This window comes from Macaca fascicularis, chromosome 6, assembly GCF_037993035.2.
Source record: "Macaca fascicularis isolate 582-1 chromosome 6, T2T-MFA8v1.1".
In the NCBI taxonomy this organism is placed as follows: Eukaryota; Metazoa; Chordata; class Mammalia; order Primates; family Cercopithecidae; genus Macaca; species Macaca fascicularis.
This window is the reverse complement of record NC_088380.1, coordinates 71,876,641-71,903,269: the sequence shown is the minus strand read 5'-3', so window position 1 is coordinate 71,903,269 and position 26,629 is coordinate 71,876,641. Positions and strand designations below refer to the sequence as shown.

At 33.5% G+C, this 26,629-nt stretch overlaps 1 protein-coding gene across 5 annotated transcripts in view; it reads right to left on the bottom strand.

The window, feature by feature from the left end:
* Window positions 1–266: 266 nt before the first annotated feature.
* The window catches only part of SREK1 (splicing regulatory glutamic acid and lysine rich protein 1), a 38,393-nt gene continuing 12,030 nt past the window's right edge, over window positions 267–26,629 (bottom strand). The window contains exons 1-11 of one of the 5 annotated variants that reach the window (XM_015451570.4): window positions 24,224–24,404; window positions 23,822–23,937; window positions 21,212–21,376; window positions 20,893–21,071; window positions 19,568–19,698; window positions 18,594–18,708; window positions 13,168–13,287; window positions 12,387–12,755; window positions 8,320–8,415; window positions 6,198–6,342; window positions 267–5,160 (exon numbers count right to left, since the gene is read on the bottom strand). In XM_015451570.4, coding sequence (XP_015307056.1) covers window positions 5,011–5,160; window positions 6,198–6,342; window positions 8,320–8,415; window positions 12,387–12,755; window positions 13,168–13,287; window positions 18,594–18,708; window positions 19,568–19,698; window positions 20,893–21,071; window positions 21,212–21,376; window positions 23,822–23,884 — 1,533 coding nt within the window. In that variant the 5' untranslated portion in view covers window positions 23,885–23,937; window positions 24,224–24,404 and the 3' untranslated portion in view covers window positions 267–5,010. Of the gene's footprint in view, window positions 5,161–6,197; window positions 6,343–8,319; window positions 8,416–12,386; window positions 12,756–13,167; window positions 13,288–18,593; window positions 18,884–19,567; window positions 19,699–20,892; window positions 21,072–21,211; window positions 21,377–23,821; window positions 23,938–24,223; window positions 24,405–26,629 lie in introns of those variants that run through there. The other 4 variants (XM_005557045.5, XM_015451569.4, XM_065546340.2 and 1 more) reach the window with 4 other exon arrangements.

Below are 26,629 nucleotides of genomic sequence, written 5' to 3'. Positions count from 1 at the left end.
TGAATTTGTGGGGGCTGGGGGGAAGGGAAATTCAGAGAGCAGCTATCACTTACTTGGGTACTGCAAAATGTTTAATATGAAAAGCCTTGACTAGAGTTAACTGCCACAGAACACGAAGATTGCCCAGTATGCAAAACCTTCCATTTTTGGTAGTAATCTTGAACCCTGGAAAAGCCTATTATCCCCTTTCAGTTACAGAAATAAGATGTAAATATGCAAATAACTGTTCCAGAAATAGTTGAAATTACTACTCAACAGTGGCAAGATTTTAAGATTTTCATTTTATTAAAAATATAGCAACATAATAGCAGCATCATTTGATAAATCTTTACTAGTACCATTTAAAAGTAGTCCTACTCACAAATAAACACCACCTATGCAGCATGTTTATGTTTACATTCCAAACTCTTCCCTTGATAATCTAACACTGTTCTATTAACCTAATCATTAAGGAGGTAATTTTTTAAGCATTAAGTTGATCTACACAGCTACACAGTATACTCAAATTTCATACTTAAATCTACTGTAGAAATCAGAAATTCTTTAGTTTATTCCCCAACAGTGTGTTACCTACCAGTACCCTCAAAATGGTTGAAATCAACCTATTCTCTCAGTGCGATTTTTATGAATTTATACTTACATATATAGTTATGAAATTATGTCTAGCAAATAAAAATAAACCAAGAATACAAGGTACTACTCCTCCATACCAATCCTGGAAAAATAAAATTTAGAGGTAAAATATGTGAAATCTCCCAAAAGTTGGCAATTTTCAAAATTAAAATGTTAACTAGATATAAATTTAAAAATCAGGCAACAGACTTAAAACCTTTTATAAACATTATATTAAGAAATGTTATATCTGATATAAGCTAATTGTAACAAACTAATTGCTAGAAACTATAAAAGGACTTTAGAATGGAAGAAAGCTAGTTAGTAGTTACTAAATCCAACTGACTGAATATAACCAAAGTCATAAATGGCTTAGCGTTCACTTTTAAAATAATGTATTGCCAGGTGCAGTGCCTCACACCTGTAATCTCAGCACTTTGGAAGGCTGAGGCAGACGGATTGTTTGAGCCCAGGAGTTTGAGACCAGTCTAGGCAACATGGCAAGACCCTGTCTCTACAAAAAAATTCTACAATTAGCTGGGCATGGTGGCACATGTCTGTGGTCCCAGCTACTCAGGAGGCTTAGATGAGAGGATCATCCATGCCCAGAAAGGTCAAGATTGCAGTGAGCCATGATCATGTCACTGCACTCCAGCCTGGGTGACAGTGAGACCCTGTCTCAAAAAGAAAAGTAATAATAAAAACGTATTACTCTTCACGCAAAACCACCAATAAAAGTGTACTAAAAACAAACTCACCCACAAACCCAAGACTAAGTAGGGAAGTCAATTTTATTTTAAAATTTTATTACATTTATACTAAACTCCTGCTTCCAGAAATATAATTTAGCTCTTTTAAGAGCACTAGCTTTTAAAATTTGAAAATAAACAATCTAATTTTAAGTGAAAATTACATTAGTAAATAAACATGAGAAAATAATATGTATGTAGTAAAAATAAATTTAAACACAAGAAACACATGGGCACTGCACATTTACTTCGTAGGAATGGCTCTACTTCATAATGCACCCAGTTAAAATCAGATACTGTCTTCCAACGAAAACATAAATGATTCACTGAAATCATAAGTTATTCAATGCCATCCCTCCAAAGGGATTCATTTTAATTGCTAATTCAACAATAATTAAATCATGCTCTTTATTTCTAATAAGACTGAAAAAAAAAAAGGCCTATTACTCTACATTATAACTCTTGAATCTACACAGTATCTTCACTTGAGAGGGGAGTTTGATCAGGGTTCTAAGTTTTAAAATAAAGATAGCAACATAGACATAGGAATGACTGAAGGTCTTGAAAATTAATACTATCACAAAATAAATTCTCTTGGACCACCCCTCTGCCCCCCGCCGGCAAAAAAAAAAAAAAACCTTTTCATTATAAACGCCAGTGTTTATTTTTAATTGAGCATGTCAAAATTTAAGCCTCCGGCACTGCCAAAGATCAACATAGTAGGTACTGAACCTCTTGAAGAAAAGAACTTGAAACACAGAGATCACAAGCTGACTAGTGTTTGCAATTATAAGCTAATTAGATAGAAAATAACTAAGACAATAACTGCAGAACTTCAGGATTTGAAAGTTTTGACACAAAACCGATGCACTAGCTTATGAACTGATGCACCATCTTATGATACTAGTTCAGTATACGTTGCTGAAAGGCAACAGAATTTGTCTACAATGATAAATAGCAACTACAACTTAAGGAACAGAGTGTACTCTACGTAATCAAGCTAAAAAAAGATAATTACAGAAAGTATCAAGTATAAAATGTCTGTCTTCTTGGCCTTACCTCAAGTTTATCTGACAACATCTACCTGGGATTTAAAAAAAAGAAGTCTTAAAGAAAAAAACAAAATACCCTGAAAGAAAATAAACGAATGAAAATATGAGCTCTTTTAAGTCAACAGAGAAAGTATGTCTCAAACAGATACACACGTGCGCATACGCACACATGGACACACACACATCCCTCTAGACCTTAGAATGCCTTGCTTCCATAAGCCCAAATAAGAAAATGTTAAACCCCAATAACAATCTGATTTGTTTCTCCAGATCTCTTGTATTCCTACTCATTCTTAGTTTTTACAAATCAGCGTTTCAAGATTATAGTAAGATTATTTTAAAGCTGAATAAATATCAGCAAAGAAAATAATTAGCAGCAGGAACCAAATTAAATGTTAATTACCGACATAAAAAAACATGTAATAGGTCCAGAGTACAAGAAAACACTCATACCTTAAATGACTTGTTTTATAGACACCACACAAACACACACTCTCCACGTCACAACAATCTCAATGCCAACTAAAACAAGCAGGATAAAACTAAAATGCTTTTTTGAAATGCATAAACAAATATTTTCCTCTAAAATACTTAGCTTTATTAAAGAAATGGTACTAAAAATAACAGATTCCAACAACATTTGCTCTATTTCTACTTATATATCATAAATAAGACAGCTGTTGATGCAAGACACACTCTTTCACAATCTTTCCATATGCACCCAAGCATTCTTGTATCAGAATAAGCTGTTTACCAGCCAACCATATGTGGCTGAATGATTAAAATGACCATCTATACTTTACATAGTAAAGCATCTTCCAAAATTTTAATGTACACAGTGACAAAAAGGAAAAACAAACAAAAAAACAGTAATTCTGAACACATGAAGAGTGATTAAGCAGCTTCATAATCAAATCAGGCTTCATTACTTGCAATAAGGGCAACTCTTTCCATTCCCCACCAAATACTAAAGTTTCAATCTTAATAACATTAAAAGAAAACTCTAGTTGAAACCAAGTAACGAACATGCTATTCAGCTTTTTAGATCTAGAAAAGTAACTCTTCCCATGAGGTAAGGCAACTGAGTAATCTGATTGTATTAGATTGCATTAAAATAATTATACTTAATTTTTTAATACACTAATTAAAAGGTATTACTTTTTTGAAAATACAATAATAATGAGTTCAGAAACCACATATAGTACTGGGGGAAAACATTAGCAGTGTTGTCACTTTACTGTTTGCATACTTTCTGTAAAAAGTGAGCCTAAGAATGATGGATGACCTGTATCTTAAACTCAAGTAAACGTATCCTTAAACATAAAACCAATAACCTCCCATATACTCCTAAGTCCTTAAGTACAATTTCTGCACATCATTTATGAAAAGATGATTGAGAGGTAATAAGGCCATCCAATGTAGAGAACTAAAGGGTTTCCTTCTATTTAAGGAAAATAAGAACACGTTTCATTTTCAATTATCACAGTATAAAACTGATGGTCCCAAAGCTGCATGACTCTAATGTCATTCTTGAAAACAGGACTTCCTTCTCGTATCAGGTGAAATCAGTAAGAAGCTGTTCTGACATACCACTTACACACTTCTCTACAGGTATGAATGAAATATCCATCTAGATTCCGTATGAATTGAGAATGACTAGCACATATAAAATTCTAGAAAACAGTATACCACATTGTAGAAGGCACTAAAGCTTCAGCTTGTGCTCCCATAGCCCATTTTGAAAAGCCAGTTTTCTTTTTATAAGGGCACCTTTGCCACCTACAGCTGACAAGACACACTGCAATATTATTCATAATAAGCTTGGAAATGTCAAGAAAATTTAAAAAGAAACGCTCATTTTGCAGGTAGACCCAATGATTCTAAACACTGAATACTAATTCATCATTATTAGTATTCAACACAGTTGCTCTTCCTTTTGAAAGAGAACAGTAGCATGCATTGTCAGTTTTTGAATCCACTTATTTAAGCAATTTTAATCTGCAAAACTATTTTAAAGAAAAACTGTCCTAAACAGTGAGCCAAAGAAAACACAATAGTGAGAATTTAACACAATCACCATAAGTCCTGTGAAGTAAATGTTAAAACTTCTTACATACTTTGCACTTACAAGGGTGTGTATATATTTGCACCAATTTCAAGCACATCATCAAACTGTATATACTGAAATTAAAAAAAAGTAAAACAATACAAAATTCAGTAACTAGCATTTTTTAAAAGAGCCTCCAATGCTTATCTCCAGTCTTTAGGGATAGTACAAACTTGGATCTTTGATGTTCAATTTATTTGCAATGGTTCTTGGCAAACACTAACAAATCACATGACAAGTGTGTCAGCCACCATGGAAATACACAGATTTTTAGAAGATGAGTTTGGGTAACATCTGTTATTTTCATGATGTCCATGCTTTATTTTCCTACTCAATAACAAGATGGTCACAAAGTCATCTAACAACTGGAAAAGCTGTTAGATCCTATCTTTACGCTCAACTAGATTTCTTTGCTGTTTCCATCTTGTTGAGAGAATTAAAAGCTTTGGATTTGATTCCAGCATTGAGTGCAGAGGTACACTTGTCGGTCCTATACTGCTTCTGTTTTGGTAGAGAGGTTTTCTTCACTCAGCTGACAATTCCCGTTGTGCTGTACTTTGTTTTCCTCAGTCCTTGGTGCATCCTTGTCATCTACTTCTTTGCTCACACTTGAATCTGGTTCTTTATTGTGCTCCTTCTCCTACAAAGAGTAATTAACGTATGCATTTACTATTTCCCTCAAGAACTGCCTCCTATTATGACAAAAATGTGAAACTTTATCTTTTGCGAATTAAAAAAACTGGGTATTATTTTCTCCCATTACGTTTTCACATGTAAAGAATACGCAAACACTATCAATTTCCCCTTTGTATTCTCATAAAAGATGGACAATCCATGGAAATTAAATTAGAATTGGTGAAAAGAAATTTTAAGCAAGTGCTCAATAAATGTTGCTGACAGACTTGAAAAAGTGAGACAGATCTATTGAAAGAGTGAAATAATTTCCAAGGATGCCAGGATATATTTTTAATCTGGAAACCAATGCAGCAAAAATAAGGAAATGTAGAAAAGGAAGTCATTATGCCTCCTGGAAAAGGCTGTTCAAGAACACTCCAATTTCTACCCTCAATTTAAACGAGAATTAAATAAGAACAAACAGTGCCCGGAACATCGTAAATGCTTAATAAATGTTATCAATGTTATTGATGATGATGATAATCCTCTATCAGTATTATAGTACATAAAACTGTAAGACAGATGTTCCAAAATTCATAATTTCAAAATACAAATATAAGTAAGTAACTTAATTCACAACTACTTATTTATCCAAGTGACAAAAAAGCTCACTTGGTGGAATGTGGTTTTCCATTAGGTATTCTAACACAACAAACCTAATGTTAACCACACAAAGTCTTTTCAAATTTGTTAAAACATAAATTGAGGAAAATGGCATCAGGCAGAAATACTATCTATATAAAATCAAATACATTTGTTACTGTTGATTTCTTAAATTTTTCTTGCATACCATGTTATGATTTAATTTAGTTTTATTTTAGTTTTAATTGGCTCTTATCTCTTCAACATTTAGTTTTTTTTAATTACCAATTAAATATTTTAAATATTTTAAAATGCCAACAATGTACAAGACACTGTTCCCCAAAGAGCTTTCAGTCTAAAACCATTTGTATGCAATAAAGAACAATCTCAAGTGCCAGACACTGAATGACTACTGCTTACTTTAAGTGAAGTACTGTTCTTCTCCAACTTCTCTTTCCCATCTCTATCATTAGAACTCTTTCTCATAGACGTTGAACGTTCTCTCTCTCTTCTTTCACTGATGTGGTCCCTTTCTTTTTCTCTCTTTTTATCCTTCTTATTTCTGCTATAAGAATATTGATATGTCAGTTAAATTCTAAGCAATTGAAGATCGATTATATTCTTGACAAGATATCCTTTTCTAACACTGGATATCTAAAATAATGCATTGTTAATAAGCATTAACAGTAAGCTGGTTTGCAAAGTAACATAAATGAGACCTACAACCTGACCTACTCCACCCTTACCCCAGTTAGTTTCTTAAGGATACACAAGTCATTTTGGCAGAGGCACCATACATTCTCATAAAACACTGTTTCGTATAGCCTATTTAATAGTTTTCGAATATTCAAGATTTGTTTATGTATTGCAATAAGGAGAAAATAAAACCAAATGAATATGTATCTGCCTCATTTTGCAAAGAGAAACAAAGAAAAGACAATCAAATGATTGGTCAATTACACAGGATGAATGGGAACAAGGCAGAAGGAATGGAGACAGGAGTGACATTTTCTGAATGTATCTTTTTGTGTAATTTCAGTTTGTAAGACAAAAGTTTTGACTTTCCTGGGTAAAGCATTTGTTTCAAAAATACAAATATGGCCTGCATCTACAGTATCCTAAGCCTTCCGTTATTCTCACAAAAGCCAAAAACCTATAAGCAAATAAACAAAAGATCCCTCTGCTGGAAAATCACAGAAAATCATCTAAAAAACCATAATCAATTAGTAAGGCAGTGGGATTAAAAAAATAAATATACAGAAATCAATAACTTTCCTACGTACAAACCTAACCTCCAATTAAACATAATGAAAGAAAATACCTCATTTCCAACAGCAACAACAAAAATTTCTAGGAATTAAGACATGCATAAACCCTGTATGAAACAAACGCTGAAATACTCCTGAAAACACTAAGGATGGCCTAATAAGATATACCACATTCCTTGTCTACAGCCATTATCACCCTGAACGTGCCCAGTCTCATCAGATACACCACATTCCTGGACAGAAGACTTGTCATCATAAGTCTTTAAAACCACAAAAGTTCAAGAAAAACAAAAAGTTCTATCATAATCTTGGAATAGGAAAAGTCTTTTATCAGTTTTTGACTCACATAGGAAGTCATAGAAGAAAAAGAGAAAGTTATTTTAAAAATGAAAAACCTTTGTAAAATCAAGTCTCACCATTTTTTAAAAGAAACAGCAAACTGAGAATGATATTTATAATCACATCACTAAACAATAAACTCCCTATAATAAAAGAGTTCTTGGAAACAGAAAAGGAAACATAAAGGCCAACAGAAAAATGGGCAGAGTATACAGACAATTCGCAGAAAAAGAAATACAAATGGCTTTCAAATGTATGAAGTGGTCACTTCTCTCATAATTAAGACTGCAAACTGCTGCAAACCCTTATAGAGGATAATTTGGAAATAGCTCTCAAAAATTACAAACATGCTTATTACCTAACCTAACAATGCCACTTCTTCAGATTTTTCCTACACACATGCACACTAAAAACAACTTAAGTCCAAAGTTATTAATTATAGCATTACAAAATTTATGGTAAGAAAATTCAAAAAAACCCCTTCTACTGTAGCCTAGTTAAATAACCAAGGTACTGCCATACAATGGAAGCCTATGCAATTATAAAAAGGAATTGAAGAAGCTCTCTCTGACCTCGTCAAGTGACAAAAAGACTTCCTGGTAGTTAAATGACAAAAGCAAGTGCACAACAGTGTGTATTTTGTGTTACTTTTTGTATTAGAAAAAAATGATACATGCTCATCTTGTTATCTGTATATGAAACTGGAAACATATACAAAAAAACCTCATGAAGTCATTACTTATGGGGACAATGTAGATGGGCATGAGTGGAAATTAAGACTTCCTGATATATAACTTTTTATCTTTAATTTCTGAATGATGCATATATATTATTCATTCAAAATATAAAGTTAAAAAATAAAGAGATAAATTTAAAATATTTAAAAATATTTCTTGCTTTCTCCTGTTTAGTTTTAGCACAAGTTTCCAACCTACCTCCTAGGGGACGGAGATCTAGAAGATTTCCTTTTTATGGTTTTTGACGTTCTTGGTGATCTGGAAGAACTCCTGCTCCTCCTCCTACGCCTTTCCCTGAAAGCCAAAAATACATCATTTTTAAAAACAGCAATTAAAATAAAGGGCAATTCAAATATACAAAAGCAAAAGGGTCCTTGATATTCTCATATGAACAGTATTTTTTAGAGGCCAGTTTAAACTTATGTCCTTTATGAACATGTTCAATTACCTAACTTTAGAGTGGGTCAAATTATGAATCATAAATTTTACAGACTGATGAAAACATCATCTAAGACTTCATATTAGGAAGGGTAGAAGACCTCCTCCTTTTCACCTCATTTATTCGAACAATTTCTTCACTAGAAAAAATATTAATGGTGTTTCTGCTTCTCTCAAGTATGTTCTTTCTCAGTAGCTAAAACATGTTTTGTTTATCAAATACTTTGTCAGGTATCTAGCTCCTCACTGCCCCACTGTGGATTATAATGAAGTAACAGGCCCTTTTCAAGAACTGAAACATAAATTGGCTTGTAAAATGTGAACTTTCTATACCCAATTAACAATGTCTACTTTAAAAAGCATTTACATTACTATCATTTTAGAGAAATTGTTTTTCCCTCCAACCTCCTATCATTTCATTACTGTTGTTCTATTAATTCAAAATTTAGTGTAAAAGCTGCTTAGATTTAAGCAAAATAGTTACAATCTGAGATATAAGTATGACAGGAATAATTATAAAATAGATTACGTTTTTATTATTAACCATTTTACTTATCAGATTAGCAAATGATACATATTCTAAACTACTTCAACTCAAAAACAAGGAACTTCACTAGGTCTACAATTTAAGGGATATGGTATGAGGACATATCCAATGATCTATCTCACAAGTTCTGATAATCAGTGACCACATAGCTGAAAAACCAAATCCTCTGGAATTCATGTTATCCTTACCATCTCAGGAAACTGATTCTAAGAGACAATAAAATATTTTCAAAGTTTTTCATTTCTAAAATAAAAAATACTCATACGGTATATATAATAAGACATTAAAATACAAAGTTCAAGAACTCTGAGAACAGAAGTCAATTCTACCTCTACCTAAGACTCTCTCCTCCACTTTTATTCCCAAGACACTCCAAAATTATACTTCCTAAAATGGAAATTAGATACCTTATTTCATTACATCAATGCCATTCTCTTAACAGCTCAGCCTAAGAACCAAAAATACTTTTTACATAGCATGTGAATGTCAGTGTATTCCAGACTTTAAGATTACACAAAATGGCTCTGCCTTGATCAGTGTAATTGTTTTACTTATTTGTTCAGAAAGCAGTATGTACAAGTGGATGTCTAATACCCACTAGCTGATGATAAGGAAAGTCCCCATAGACAACAGCAAGCTAGACAATTACTTGAGAAAGAAATAGTATTAACAGCTAAAGTTGGTGAGATTTAGACTTAAATTTGAGTTACACACCTTACCCAGCTACACAACCAGGATCATATTACTTAACCTAATCTGTTTTTTCAACTGAAAAATAAAGACAATTAATAATTTAAGTCTTACGAGGTTGTTGAGGATTTAGGATAAAATCTGTAATGTACAAAGCATAGAGTGTGACACAGAGTAGGTGCTCAATAAATACTGTTTTCTCCTTCCCTTTCTTGGTATCACCTTTATTGACAGTAACTTTTAATCATTAAAAAATTCTTTAATATCATTTTCTTTAAAAGTATAAATTAGGAGACAATGTTAGAAATAAGAATATTAACTATTTTTTGAACAGTTAAAATATTTTTCATTTAGTAACAAATCAACATCTGAAATGCAGAAAAATGCTAGAAGACAAGAAATTGTAACTCTTGGCTTGGCGCAGTGGCTCAAGTCTGTAATTCCAGCACTTTGGGAGGCTGAGGCGGGTGGATCACCTGAGGTCAGGAGTTTGAGACCAGCCTGGCCAACTTGGTGAAATCCCATCTCTACTAAAAATACAAACATCAGTTGAGTGTGGTGGTACACGCCTGTAATCCCAGCTACTCAGGAAACTGAGGCAGGAGAAATCGCTTGAACTGAAGAGGCGGAGGTTGCAGCGAGCAGATATCGCACCACTGCATTCTAGCCTGAGTGACGAAGTGACACTCTGTCTAAAAAAAAAAAAAAATTCAAAGAAATTGTAACTCTTTACCAAGCTCTTCTGAAAGCATGAAATATTCCAAATTGCTGCCTTTATGAACTAATGTCAGTCATCTTTTATTCTCAAGGCCCCAGATGTTATTGAAGAATACATTTGAGCCAGGTGCGGTGACTCACACCTGTAATCCCAGCACTTTGGGAGGCCAAAGAGGGCAGATCACTTCAGGCCAGGAGTTCAAGATCAACCTGACCAACATGGTGAAACTCCGTCTCTACTAAATATACAAAAATTAGCCAGGCATGGTGGTGCACACCTGTAATCCCAGCTACTCTGGAGGCTGACGTACGAGAATCACTTGAACCGGGAAGGCGGAGGCTGCAGTGAGTCCAGATCATGACACTGCACTCCATCCTGGGCAACAGAGCAAGACATTGTCTCGAAAAATATATACATATATATTTAGGAATGAATGTGAACACTTGAACTTTCCTCTACACCAAACAACTTAAAATGGCCCAAGAAAAAGTTAAATATTCCCATGTCATCAGAAAAAGTAAATTCAAGTTATTAAAAAGGAATTAAAATAGTATTTGGTGCTGTGAAAGGTAATGTCTAAACAATCACAGAAACACAAAGGCACGTGTGACTCAGAATCAACAAAATCACTTTGCAGTAAAGGTGCAGTTACAAGGCTCAAACCGATACCCACAGCAAATGAGGTTACATTAATTCTTCAATTTGTGGTTCAACGTGCTGAAATAAAGCAGTGATCTGTTTATTTTCAGCCTTGTTTTAACATATACTATTGCTTTCAACTTTGCGCTTCTGAGGTAGTCTTTAAAAGTAAGTACCAAGTACTAGTGAGAGAATTCTCAAACTTAATCTCTAAAATAAACTAAAAGGATTACTATACTTCTTGTACAGAGCATCAGCTTCCTCATGTTTTAAAACAGCGATGATAATAATCTTCTCCCAGGCCTGTTGTGAGGATTAAACAAGGTGAGACATGAAAAAGTCTGCTGACATGATGTCTGGCATATAGTAAGTGCACAATAAAGGTCTACGATTATCTTTTATTATCTAGTCAAAGGCTGGTATTAAAAATAAACTACTAAAGCACAAGTTTTAAAAATGGGAAACATATATTCCTTTATCTCAAATTATTTTCTATTAAAAAACCATCTTAAGAATATCTTTAAAAACGTGCTAATATATATTTAATATTTTTAAGATAGTATAGTACAAGTTAGGAACTTCCATTTATAATCATGGTATCATCTGAAGTAAAGGATGTAGGTTTAGATAATCTCAAATCTCAAGGTTGTTCTCATTGTTCAGCTGTTACTATGGCAACCTGCTGCCACCTGGTGGTAGTAAACCTATTAATAAACTGAAATCACAGTCCTAAGGAAAAACTCCAACCTCTAAAACTGACAAAATAAAACATAACCAAAATTTAAATGTTATGCACTTAACAAAATAAGGATAAAAATTAACTTAGGTGACAAAGAAGGCTAACACTGCAACTTCAGAAACCATTTTACATATTAAAATTAATCACACCATTCAAGAAAAGTCCAGGAAAAAGTCTAAGAGGCAAATTCTTACTGTGCATTTTTTTAAAAAGTAACCTTTCCCTGCCATCCCACCCTCTAAGAAAATAACAATTATTATTATTCTATTAAAATAGTGGTTACAGAGAATAGCTAAAACTTTTCAAATAATGTCCAGTATCATCTCTTTCTCCACTCTGCTAGAGAAATGTTTACTCTGAAATTAGGAGAAAACGTTTTTATATTACTTTACAGGTTCCACTTGCATACAGTAACCTTTTCTCCCTCCGTAAAAATTTTTGTTTCCAATTGTCATCAGCAAATCCCTTTGTAAAAATTTTAAGCATCATCAAACCTGCTGGAACTACGAGATCTTCGCGATGCATTATAACTCCTGGGTGGTGTTCTGGATTTTTTATCCTTCTTTCTTTTTTCATCTATCTCTTTGGATCTGTCTTTTTCTCGTTCCTTTTCTTTGTCCTGTTCCTTTTCTTTCTCTTTGTCTCGATCCTTTTCATGCTCTTTTTCCCGTTCTCTCTCTCTGTCCTTTTCCTTGTCTTTTTCCCGGTCCTTTTCCCGTTCCTTGTCCCGGTCTTTATCTTTGTTTTTACCCCGTTCCTTTTCTTTTTCACGTTCCTTTTCCCTCTCTCTCTCTTTTTCCCTGTCTTTCTCTTTCACTCTTTCCTTTTCCTTGATCTTTTCTCGAGTGTCTTTTCTCTTGTCCCTTTAAAAACAAAAATAAATAAATTCGTAACTAAAATAATTCTACCATCTCCAAAAAGACCTCTCTCTTCAACAATTACCAACACAAGACAATTTATAGCAGCTACAGATATTTACATATACATTTTCATGAAACTCAGGTGTACAAGAAGCTGCTAAACAAAGCTATTAATATTATACAAGCTGAAGTGAGTAGTTTGGAAACCTCATGAGTCACACTGACATCAGATTCAAATCAATAGTAATCAATACTAATACTAGATTACTAAAACAATAAAAAAGGTTTCATTTCTCTCATTAAAAACCTAAACTACAACAGATTTTTAACAAATGAAGCCAATTAAAATATTATCCCTGAGCACTAATAGAACTCTGAGGAAAAAAAAATTATTGTTAATTTCTCTAAAACTCACCGTGAACGCGAACGACTCCTTGACTTCCGTCTCTCCCTTGATTTAGAGCGTTTTTTATGTGGGCTCTTAGATCTTCGTCTGTCTTTCTGTCTTGAACGTGATCTATTATGGGATCTACTTCTAAAGAAAAACAAATTGTTAGAATATCAAAACTTATTCTTAGAATTTCAACTTTTAAGAATTTACGATCCTTCAAACAAGAAAACTTAAAATCTGTCCTAACAGTATTTGACAATATTTTTTAATTTTCTCTTAAATAATACTTTAGTTACATAATCCCAACGTTTATTGGAAACTTTCCTGGATATTTCACTGTCTGGAACAGAGACAGAAACAAAGAATTTAACAGTTATTTCGTGTAGTTTCAGATGTGGCTTTTGCTAGTCATTTTGTGCCTCCAATCAGTATAGAAGATTTTTCCCTGTTGACTTGCATGTAATCTGGTCATAACACATCATGATAGGGAGTAGTGGTTACATGGTTCAGTAGTTCCTGTGAATGTGTACTGTTTGTCAACAAACAAAAATAATATATAAGGAAGCACAGTCCTAATGACAGCGCTACTGTGACAGGAAAATAAAAATCATTAATCATAAGTTAAAACTAGATATAATCAAATATTGGATTTACAATGCCTTGATTTAACTATATCAAGTTAAAAAATTATGTGTAACTATAATCACAGCTACCGGTTGAGTATCCTTTATGTGAAATGCTTGGAACCAAAAGTATTTTGAATTTCACATTTTGGGAGATTTTGGAATATCTGCATTATATACATACACACATGTATAAAACTGGTTGAGCATCCCAAACACACAACTGAAAAATCCAAAATGCTCCAGTAAGCATTTTTTTGAGCATCACGAAAGTGTTCAAAAAGTTTTGGATCTTGAAGCCTTTTGGATTTCAGATTTTCAAATTTGTGAGTCTCAACCTGTATGAAAAGAAACCTTTAACTGCAGGAAACGTTCAATTGCAGGGAAGGTAACTGTTATTTTAATTTGGACTAGGCCCCCTTTCTCACTGAAAAAGTGTTTTGAGAATTTGATTTTTTTCATAATGAGGTATCCTAACTACTTACTAAAATGTTAACAAAACAGACGCACACAACTTAAATAGCAAAGTGATTAGACTCAACAGCTTTGGAGTCTGACAATCTGGCTCTGAGAGTCAGCTCTGCCACACACTACCTGTGAGAACTCCGGCTAGTCACTTAACCTCTCCAAGCCTGAGTTTCTTCCTCTATAAAGTAGACTAGGAATCATACCTACATCTCTTAGGGCTGTCATGAGGATTAAAACTGATAATGTATGTAAAACTGTGGAGTATTCTCTAGCAAAAAGTAAATGTTTAAAACTCTTAACTCTCAATGTCATCATTATTAAAAGTTAACATTAAATGTAAACTTTATATCTTTATGTATATATTCCAAGGAAGCTGAATGAACTTCCATAAGTATCCTTTATACAGCTAAAACTCATCTTGATAGTCATGTTTTAATAAATTAACTTAGAGCAATTATCAGTAAAAGAAATATAGTTGGGCTGGGCACAGTGGCTCACACCCGTAATCCCAGCACTTTGGGAGGCCGAGGCAGGTGGATCACTTGAGGTCAGGATTTCAAGATCAGCCTTGCCAACGTGGTGAAACCTGTCTCTACTAAAAATACAAAAATTAGCTGGGTATGGTGACATGCACCTGTAGTCCCAGTTACTCGGGAGGCTGAGGTGGGAGAATCAATTGAACCCAGGGGGCGGAGGTTGCAGTGAGCCAAGATCGTGCCACCGCACTCCAGCCTGGGCAACAGAGTGAGATTCCATCTCAAAAAAAGAAAAGAAAAAAGAAAAAGACCATGCTTTGTGGTATGCTCTGAACCAGAAAAACCTCTAAATAATCCTCATTAATAACAAAATCATTTTTTGTTTTTAAACACATTTTTCAGTTTAGTCAAAATGTTGATTAAAATACTAATCAACACTACAAATCAAAATTTCAATAGCTAATTTCCATTTAAACTACTCATCTACTATTTGGCTTTAAAAATAATATACAATTGTCTTCATTCCATATATATTTTTTTAGCCTCATTTGGTTCAACATACATTATTTTTCATTTTTTTCCAAAGACCCTAGATAAGAAATCATATACCACGTTTTTAATACAAAAAGATAATTCATAGCTTACTGAAATCTTTATCACTAGTAACTTAAGAGCCATGAAGGTTAAGGAGTAGATGTTAAGGCAAAACTGAAAAACTGAGAACATTATTAGTCCATTTACAGATATCCACACACGGTAATCTTTTAAAGTACCTTTGCTTCTATATACTTAATAAAAAGTCTTACTATAAGATTTGTTTTAAGCTGTCCTTGCTAAAAATACAATTCTTTTGTTTTCCTCAAAGCAATGCTTTCCAACCTTAAGCAAAAAAACTTATTTTAAAAAATTAAGTATAACTCTCATAAATAAGTTAATAATAAAAAGCACTGATCACTTGGCTTCCAACCTTACCCTGCAGCTGAGATGTCAAAAGACAGTGACTAAGAGTAATTATTACATTTTAACTGTGACATTAAATATTTTCATGTCAATCTTACCCACTAGTAGTTTTCTGATTAAGAATGCTAAAAGCAGTCAAGAGCAGATCTAATCTAACTAAAGATTTATCACTAGTAGCTCTCATTTTTAATGAGAAATTGTATTCTGAAAATGTAAAATCATATTTTTAAATTAAACTGTAAATAAACAACAACTTACCATTATGCTGCAAAGTTCATTTGTAAATCAGTTGTTTTCCATTAAAATATTATAAAATGTCTAGTAGTTCCTGTGCTAATCTATAAACTTAAAATTATAACAATTATAGTACTATCCATCTTTTCTATGTCTCAATAAATAAAACAGGCATCAAAACTTGGACAAAATGGAAACATACCTCCCTAGTCCTAGCCAAGGTCACAGTGACAAGAAACTCCTTCCTCTCTCTAACCATAAGAAGGGGAAGGAACAGGGAAAGGCTGTGGGGGGAGGGATGGGAGGTAGGAAGCATGGCTCTAGAAGCATTTGAAAATGGTGAAAAAGTAGAAGGTGGGCCTTTAAGTTAAAGGGTTCCTGCAACCCACGCTCGTGCTAAGACTAATAGGTCAGGGTGAGATTCAAGAACATCAACTTCCGCTAGTAGAGGAAGAAATGACAAGAAAAGCCTATCATCCCCTTCCTGATTTCTGGGGGATAGCGGATCCTTCCAGGTCAGAATCTTCAAGTCAAATGTTTTTAGGTAAGGAATTTTTTTTTTTTTCTCATTTAAAGAGAACTCATTCTCTTTTGTATTTATTCATGAACTTAAGGCTACATTTCCACATGCGTGCACAAAAACAGAATATGCTGACAAAAATATGTATGTATGTATACATGCCAGTTAAGAACATGTATACCACACCTGTAATCCCAGCACTTTTGGAGATGAAGGCGGGAGGATCACTTGAGCTCAGGAGTTCGAGACCAACCTGGGCAGTACGATAAAACCCCGTTTCTACAAAAAATACAAAATTAGCCAGGCGTGGTGGTGCTTGTCTGTGGCTCGGCTACTCAAGAAGCTGAGGTGGGAGGACCACTTGCGCCTGGGAGGTGGAGGGTGCAGTGAGCCCAGATAGAGCCACTGCACTCCAGCCTGGGCAACAGACTGAGACTGCATTTAAAAAACAACAACAACAAAGGAACATATATACATTATTTCTAATGCTACGTAGACCTTTTGTGTACATCTGTATAGACAGATCTACACAAAAGTACTCCCATAAATAAGAATACTAATCAACAAATTTCAGTTTAGACTGAATAACCCCTCCCCCACAAACCCTTGGAGGGGGGAATATCTGTATATACTTAAAAACAAAAACCTCACAGTAGATAGCAAAATTATTTGCTATAATTTCAAAAAGCACATAAAACTTCACTTAGATCATCAAAGAAACAACAATGTTATTAATCATCAAGTTTCAACTCGTTCCAGTCTTGGACATTAGCTCTCTCTTACAATCAACACAATGAGATTCAGGTCATCAATCTTCCTCAGAAAAGAAGTTGTAATATTACTCTTCAGACCAATTCTATTATTTCCTTTACCCTCACCACATCCTGTCAACGTATGGAAATATCCACAGTCTAGTACCACTGCAGCTTCTGTTGCACTATCCTTTCCTAATTTGGCCTCTGCTGCACTGCCTTATTTCTTGTACATGAAACAACCTCCTTCACTTGGTTCTGAAAGTGCCTTACTGTAAGTCCTTGGATAAAGGCAGTAAAACCAAATTCTAAAGGAGATTTTGCAAACTAAGGATAGACAAGTATACACTAGTATATCTGGTGTATACCTGTTTACTAGAATCTAAGAAAGAACATCCTATTTTTCCTCATTCTTTGAATCTCCTTGATCAACACACACAAACACATAAAAAAGTAAACTGAGCCTGCTGGTAAAACAATGGACAATAAACTGGTTCCTTTTCCCTCCCCCAAATCCTTTCTCCTTCTTTAAAACCCCAACATACGCAGATATACTCTTCCCTCTCTGTTCTCTCAAGGCATATGTATGAGTACATATGTACATATAACATGCAATTAGAATCCACTATATATATTTTCACATTTCAACAACAGCCCCTCCGTACCTTAAAAAACACAACAAAATTTGTAACTTTAGTAATGATCTTTAGGGTACTTCCAATCAAGATGGTATTGCCAAGTTTGCATTTTGAGGTTCCCTTTATACCAAAGAAATGACAGATAAAGAAAATCAAAAGGACAAAGCTATGATGAAAAATAAGAGCGCTTAAGCAAAGTACTACAACCGAAGTTGAAACCGCATGTTACTCCTGTGTTTCAGGTCCAAAAGTGGGCAGAGGAGGCTCTTATCACCAGCAATACCAAGGACTCAAAGTGTTCCTTCGGACACATGGTACTGAAAATAGGGAACTGTGCGAAACTGAGATCTGGGGTGGTGTTCCCCAGACCTGGAATAGACTGGGAAAAGAAAACAAAAAAGCTGCAACTTGAGCAATTATTTTTAGCATAGTCACTAAGTATGTTCCCTTTTCTCGACATGAAGAATGAAAACAGCTTTTGTCACTTCTATATAAAGACTAGTTTACTCTTAGAAAAATCTGGAATAGAGTATCTTTAGACACAAAACTAATTTCTAAAAATAAAAATAAGTTCAAATATTTAAAAATTAAATATCATTAGGCAAAATTTCATTCTCAACTACAGAATTACAATTAGAACAGTATTTAATGGTGATCACACTTCAGGTGTACACTACTAAAATTTCTAAATTCTGATATTTTGACAAAAACTCATAAACTCTTAATATTTTAAATACAAAACTAAAATAAAATTTAAATATGACAGCAGAAATTCTCACCTGTGCTTTGATTGTGATCTTTTCCTTCTAGAATGCGATTTTGAGCTAGACCTGGATTTTGAGCGAGTATGGGAACGAGATCGACCGCCTTTTCTTTCATTGCTCTTTCCAGACTCTGGGAGGAAAAAACCACTTTGCAGTGTAAGCTCAGAACAATTAAAGATCCCAGTTAATAATCAGGCACAAGTGGAATGTACCACATATAGTGCAAGGGGCCTACTCTCTGTACATCCTCCTCCTTCAGAAACATCCAAGAAAGTCATTGCATAAACTCGTTGAGTGCAGCCACCCTGCAGCAGTACATATAAACCAGATGATTATAAACAGCTGTTCGTAATATTATGTTGCTGCCGTAACGTACGATTATAACATGTCTGTAATTCCTGTGACAGTGATTTTAAGTCCTTTCTCCACTTATTCTGCTAGAATTGAAGCTTAAATTCCGAGTGTTGATTTAGAAAATCTGCTCAAATGTAAACCACCTAGATGTTTTTAGAATGGGTTTTTAAATTATTTTCATTAGCAACACAAAAGTTTGAATAGGCGTTCCTTTACCTTGCTAAAATACAGTATCTGTACTTTTTTCTAAATCACGGGCTCTCTTTTCTATTTTCAGAATTAAAATGTTGAGGAAAAGTAAACCTGCCGAATCATAACATCTTAAATATATTTACTCTTTTTAGCCTTGCAATAACATTTTTGCTTTCAGCAAATCATTTTTGAGCACTGATTTTGCTATGAAAATTCAGGGCTGATTAGCTCAGACTAAAGTGCCTCAATTCAGTATCACGGAAAAGAATAAAATATGTGCTAAGTTTTTCTTTGACATGAGTACGCTACTTACTATTTCTTGAGTTTCAGTCTTCTTGTTTGTAAAACGAAGAGACTGAACAAGATGATTTCTAAAATTCCTTCCAGTTCTAAGATTCTATGATCTTTAAACTATGACCTATGTAACAACGTTATGGACTTACCTGGTTCAATAGCTGCTGAGATAAATGACTGAGCTTCTCGTACTCGCTTCATTACTTCTTCTAACTCCTTAGCTGCAGCCTGAGGTGTCATCTCAGGGGGTTTTACTATTGCATTGTTGGAGTGATTTATTCTAAATTAAAAATATTAGCATATCACAAATACACACATTTTATAAAACAAACATTTATATGATACACATATTTATAAATTTGAGGACATCTCAGAAGCACATGAGAATGATATAAATACAGAATACCCAAAAGCAACCTCAAAACCATGATTAATCTCTCATCCCCACTTTCTATCATTCCTTGCTAATACAACCAAAAACGGCAGAAAAAGAAAATTGGACCCTAGCTAACTTAATTCAAACAGACAAGATTAAGTGCTTTTCCACAGCTTAGAATTAAAATAAATTAAAATGCTGATACCAATATGAAAATGAATTATTTGTATTTTCAGATCGAAAGATCTTATTGATATCCTGTACACTCTAGAAGAAGGGAAAGCTATCTGTATATTATCATATTATGTACATCATTGTAACCAACCCTGAACCATGGCTGAGTCAGACATAGCTTTGAATATGCAAGGCACATTCTTCCTCTACGAGATAAGAATGCCTTCTCTGATGCACATGAATGGATGTCATGTGTCTTGCTTTACCCCTTCCACACTGAGAAGACAAGTACCCACCAACAACAATTAGTTATCCTTTAACAGAAAAATCCTGATCAAATTGTGTAACTAAAGCAATCTATGAAATTCAAGCAAAACTATATTTGCCTCAATAATCTGCATGAAATAGAGTATCCGGTCTGGAGTTCATCTCGAAGGCTATATCAACGTTTTACAAACAAGGATGTAAGTAAACCTTAAAAGTCAAAATGTCTGGTTTAAAACACTTGTGGGCACTTATAATTTCCTTCCGGAGATTTTGAATTTACCACAGTTATTACTGGAAGTACTATAGTTCAACCTACATGTTAAGTTGCTCAATTAGTCTAGAGTCATAATGTAAAACTAACCTGACTTATTAAAGTCTATGAAAAAGACCTACAACAGTTGTGCAAGGTATGTAAATAATGTTAACATTGAATTAGAACCTAGAAAACAGAAAATGAGAAAATAAATGTCTCTAAATAAAGGAATTTAAAGACTAAAATGGTAAGTATCTCATGTATTCATTTATACTTAACACAAAGTCTTCCTTTCCACAAATTGCCAATTACTATTAAAAAGAAAAAAAAAAAGCCTTAATTACATCAAAAATACTTTAAATTTTTCCAAAATCATTAAAATTTCTTTGTTTAGGATTTCTTACTTCAGTGGCCTGTCTCCAAACATAACTCCATTAAAAGCAAGGGCCCTTGGTACAGAATTTTGGTCTGCAAATTCCACAAAAGCAAACCGAGTTGGCTGAGTCTCATCACCTGCCATCCGTACAAACTTCACTTCTCCAACTTGTTTAAAAAATTCAAGTAGCTGATCAGCTGTCGTTGTCTAAGGAAACAAAGTGACACTTTGATAAAATACATCCATTTAAAAAATCAGGTAAATATTACTGTATCCACTGATACGATTTTTAAGAAGAGAAAAAGAATAAGGGCTACTGCTGCTTTGTTTCTTCCTAAATTAGTTACCTGGGAATTCAAATTTCCAACATAAACCGTTCTCCTAATTTCATCTATTTTGGAAGGATCCACGTTTCCCATAAGTGGTGGCTGTGGTATCTCTCCAAGTGTTGCAATGTTGGGGTCTAGTGCTGCTGCTGGTATAGCTCCCAAACTGCTAAGTGAAACACCAAGCTATCGAAAGAAGAAAAAAAACACACAGAACACATATTTTCTATTAGTATCCAAAGCTACCATTCTCTAATCTTGAAAAGAATGAACTCAACAAGAATGAAAGGAGACTAGGGACTCCAAACTTTAACTCATATATATGTCTGACTTATTAAAATAAGGTCACATTAGTTTTAAATGTAATTCAAAATGTATTTTACTGTCTGGATATTTTAGCCACTTTTAAACTTGACCCTAAAAAACAGGCTGTTTCTCATTACTTGAGGTAGCTATGTTCTATAGTTTCCACAAACAATGAATTATTGAATATTGAACCATTATTCCCAGGGAAAATACAGGGTGAAGTTCCTATGAGCCTCTGGTCACATTTACATTAACTAATAAAATATTTAACCTTATTTTATATGTGCTTCTGTTTAAAGACACCTTATCTGTTATATACTGTCGATTCATTAACACTGAACTCACAGCCAGCAGCACCACAACTCAGGCCTGAATGAAGCTTATCTAATACATGTATTTAATATTTTCTCCATGAGGCACTTCACAATCTTCCTGTACTTAGGAACACTAGACAGCAGTTTGGCACTACACTTGTGGGCCCATCTTAACAGTGAAATCACCAACAAAAAGCACAATTCGAAGAACATAGCACTAAACAGACTACGTGCCTGTTTACAGCCTGAGTGCCGAAACAAGAAGATTTTGACCTCCATGCATATAGACGAACCCAAATTTTTCATCACTCTGTGTATGTCCACAAATGACCACAAAAGTGCTGCAACTGTTGATGTGGGGTTTCAAAAAAATTTTACTTACTAAGTGAATTCAAAAATACAGAATTCACAAGAATGAGAATAAACTGTACCTTGGTCATTGAAAAACACAGACTATGCGTTCCTAATAGTCAACAATTATCATAGCATCGAATTTAACTGAAGTAGTAACTTAATCCTCATATCAACCCTAAGAAATGGATATTATTATCATGCTGAAAGTTTACCTAAGAATATATATCTAAAATATTGAGCCCTTATTTATGCCATGGTAGGAAAAGGACAAAAACCTTAAAAACTTTGAATGATCTTTCTGTAACTACTAAATTCAATTTTTACTTTCAGCATTAAGGAACGTATCATTTTTAATGTGAACATAAACTAGAAGAAATACAAGATCTCAGAATTTGAAAGCAGAAAAAAATTTTTCAGAATTAAAAGAGCTTTCAAAAAAAAAAAGACAACTCTTTTCATTTCCACTTTGCTATTAGAGAACATTTTGACCATTAATGACTATATATACAAACATGGCGCAGAACTAAGATTTAACAACTGTTAAGTAACGGCACTTCCTAAGCAGAAGTTTAAGAAATCAATGTCACTTATTATCGCAGCAGCCAGTCTGATCTTTTTAAAACATGTCAAATCATGTCATATCCCTGCTTAAAACCCATGAATGGTTTCTAATTACCTTAAGAATAAAATTCAAACCCCTCTTTCGATGGTCTAAAAAGCCCTACCATAATCTGTGTCCTATCTATCCCCTCCAATCTCAAACACTCATGACCCTCACTCACTATGCTTCACCCATACTGACCACCATTCTGTTCCTTGAACACATAAGTTCAATTAAAAAACATTTCCCCCCAAGAATCAGAATGTAGGTCTTTAGCATAGCAATGTTATGTAAAAACTACAAATCTAAAATTTTGCACTTCAAAATTTCAGGAACCACTCTTACAATCTAGATAAATTAACTACAATCACATAGTTCATTTCTTAATTCAATCCCTATCCAACACCACAAAGCTAGATTCAACTTCCAATTAAGGAGAGCTTTCTATTTTGCTTTAGGTTGCCTTTTGAAAAAAAATGGCACTTCTTTTAAAATAAATATGGCCAGAATTTTTTAAACAAAAACCAAGAGCCAGTAACAGTAACATCCTTTTTAAATCGCACTTGGAAATCACTAAGGAAGCATTACTAAATTATGATTTAATTCTGCATAGTTAATGGAAAAATATTTTGCCATGTTTTCACCTTATCACATTTTCTCAGTATCAGACAAAGGCCTATTTTTTCCCATTACCAAAGTTGTGGATCATTTCACATATTTTAAATGGACTTAGTCCTCATTAACTGAGAAATACAGTTACCAAGATAATCTATGCTATTTAAAATATTGAGTTTTAATAACTGATTTTCTAATGAATAATCTATTTGGGTTCTCAAATTTAAATGAATCCCCTATTACTTCAGGAGTAAATCCAAAACACAGTTTAAGTCAGTGATAAAGTGAGGGAAAAAAAAAAAAAGTTTAAGCAGTGATTTTTGAATCCTCTCCATTTAAAAAAAAAAAAAAGATCCAAATGCAAATAATTTGAAGCTCTCTATTCAACTGGTCACATAGTTTAACGTTCACCTCTTTCATAAGAGGGCTTATAGTACTTACAGTAGTCAAAGGATTTGGGGTCGGTATTGGAAGCAATCCTGCACCAGGCATCAGACTTGTCATGGTTGGAGCAGGAGCCAATAAAGAGAGGGCTTTGGATTCCTCTGGGATTTTACCTGCAGAGGCAAGTTCCAAACATTACAAAAAGCAGAAACACCACACAAACTTTACACTATGATTTTATAATTACCCTTGCAGTTAAAAAATAATAATAATAAATGTATCTATCTATCAGATCCGTATAAAGAAATAAATAAGAACTTAAGTCTTTCCTTTTATCCTGCTCTACTAGGAAAAATAAAAGTGAGCAAAACTTCAAATATTAACAATCTCATTAATGGAATATTATTTTAAAAACTGAATAATGTAGACAATTATTTAACACTTTGAGCTATGGGTCACCTGTACTGGAAACTTAATGTTCATGAACCAAACGATATCAAGCATGGACGCTTTCCCAGGACGGTGTTTTCGCGGTGATCGAAAGTTGTGTTACACATGACAACCGTTCGTGTTGGCTGCATCACTAATAGCACACAGAACATCAGATACAGAAAAGAAGAACATTTTTTAAAGTTTAATCCCCAGAAATGGCAAATAACCAAATTAGTCAAAAAAAAGAAAAAGAAAAAACAAATATGTGCGAATTGAAATTTCTTAATGAGTGCCCCTATCCTGTTACTGAAACTACCTATTTGTGATGCAAACAATTTTGATAACCCTCCAACAGATTCCATTTAATTTCAAATAGAAAACAAAAACTTACTCCATGTAATCAACTTCAATGTAAAAGGAAGCCTACATCCATTCAGTTAATAAGGCATCTCACCAACGTCGGAGATGCCTAAAAGAATTCAGTACCAAAAAATTTGCCTTGGGAAACTACTAAAAATGTTTTAGGAAACAAAAAAGTTCCCTGGTTTCAGAAAACTTCTTAAAATATTAACTTTTAGAACCAATTTAGAGCTTGCTTAAAAACATTTTAACTGCCTAATAAAAATAGTAACACTAAAATAATCTAATAACATTAACTAGGAAAAAAAAATCCCTACAACCTAAAAAAATGAAACTTACTCTGAAATAAGTACGATTTGTCATATTCATTTCTGAATTCTAACCAATTACTTCTGATAAGGACTGCAACTTTCTCATTATTTTTCCTTATCCCCTTAGGCAAAAAAAAAAAAAAATTCTTAAATAGTTGACTACATGTGGATATATTTAGAATAACACTCAGGCGGTAGCTGGTGAAGCATTTCCATTATTAATTCTCCAAAAGTGTTTTAAAAGACAATGTACAAAAGCATGCTAAACTGAAATATAGCATATGTAGTAAATTTTCACAAGCACCATGCCTGGTTTCAGTTGTAAAAATATTTAAAACAACCAGATGTGCAGAGATAAATCCCTAAACAATATTATCTGAATATATCTCTAAACATGGATGTAACTCAAGTCAGAATTTAAAACTTGATTTAAATAATGGCTATGTCTTCTTTATAGGAAGCAAATAAAAATTACGTTTTATTAGCTTTAGCAAATGCCTACTATTTTCTAACTTTGCAGCTTCTAAGTTTATGTTATTTTATTAATTTCAAAAACAAAGTTATCTTTATTATTTCAGTATAAATTCTGGAGAACAGATTTCTTAACATGCATCAACAAAAGGCAGGTGGGCCTTATGGAAAACATCAAATAACAATAATCTGCTTTATATGTATTAGTTATTGATAGTAACACATGTATTTATATATACCCACATATACACTATACTATTTATATTGATTTCACCTGTTTTATCTGTTATAAATTGGTATCTTAAAAGGTTTGTAAAACCTGAACATTCTTGATAAATTGAGGTTTTGAGGCAGAAACTCCATCTTCACTACCTTAATGTATGCACCTAAAGAAACTAAGAGTTCTAATCTAGTAATGTTCCAAATTTAATATTACTTGTCCATTAACAAGCAAAACTACCTATTGAAGACATTGTAGAAAGACTATACAAACAAAAAGGGTATTCAACACCGGCCAAAAGTTGACTATTTAGTGTTATGAAGTCTTTTACTTTTAGCTTAAATATCAGTAGGTTGTCAGACTCTCACTGCCTTTCACAAGAGTAATAAACTACTATAAATGTATAACTCCACTATAAGCACATTTTTAAACAAATTAACTGTTAATTACCATTCTAATTACTCTATATACTTATTCTAATACCTAAAGGTAATGGTAAAAGTACTTTAAGAAAAAGCTCCATTGCTTAATTTCCAAGACAGAATTCTACCAAATTTACCCTCCAAATAACAGAGTTTATAAAAGTATAAAACAAATAAGCATTTAGCATTTTTCCCAAACTATACTCCTCAAAATCAACTGAGGAAAACATCTCTCACTGTATTAAAGTAATAGTCCTAATCTCAGAATCCATTTAGAAGCTAAAAACCTCTGAAAAATATTCAACGAAAAATTCAAGCTAACAAAAACCTACATGCAAGTAAGTTTCTCAAATATCCATTCCCCACATAGGCAACAAAGTCTTCGTAAGTCAAGGAAATAAGTTCTATAATAAATAACCATTATAAAAATGAAAGGCTCTTCTCCTCTACTCCCAGATTGTTATATTTACTTATTTTCCTTGACGATTTTGTATGCCTAAAATTTCAGGGGGAAGGACAAAAATTAGAAGCTATCAGTTTTTATGAGAGATGTATACTAGGGGAAAAAAAAAACACTGGAAAAATGTTGCGCTGAGATCAGAAAGTGTTCCTGAGATACTTATCAGTGTTTTAATGTTTCAAAACAAAA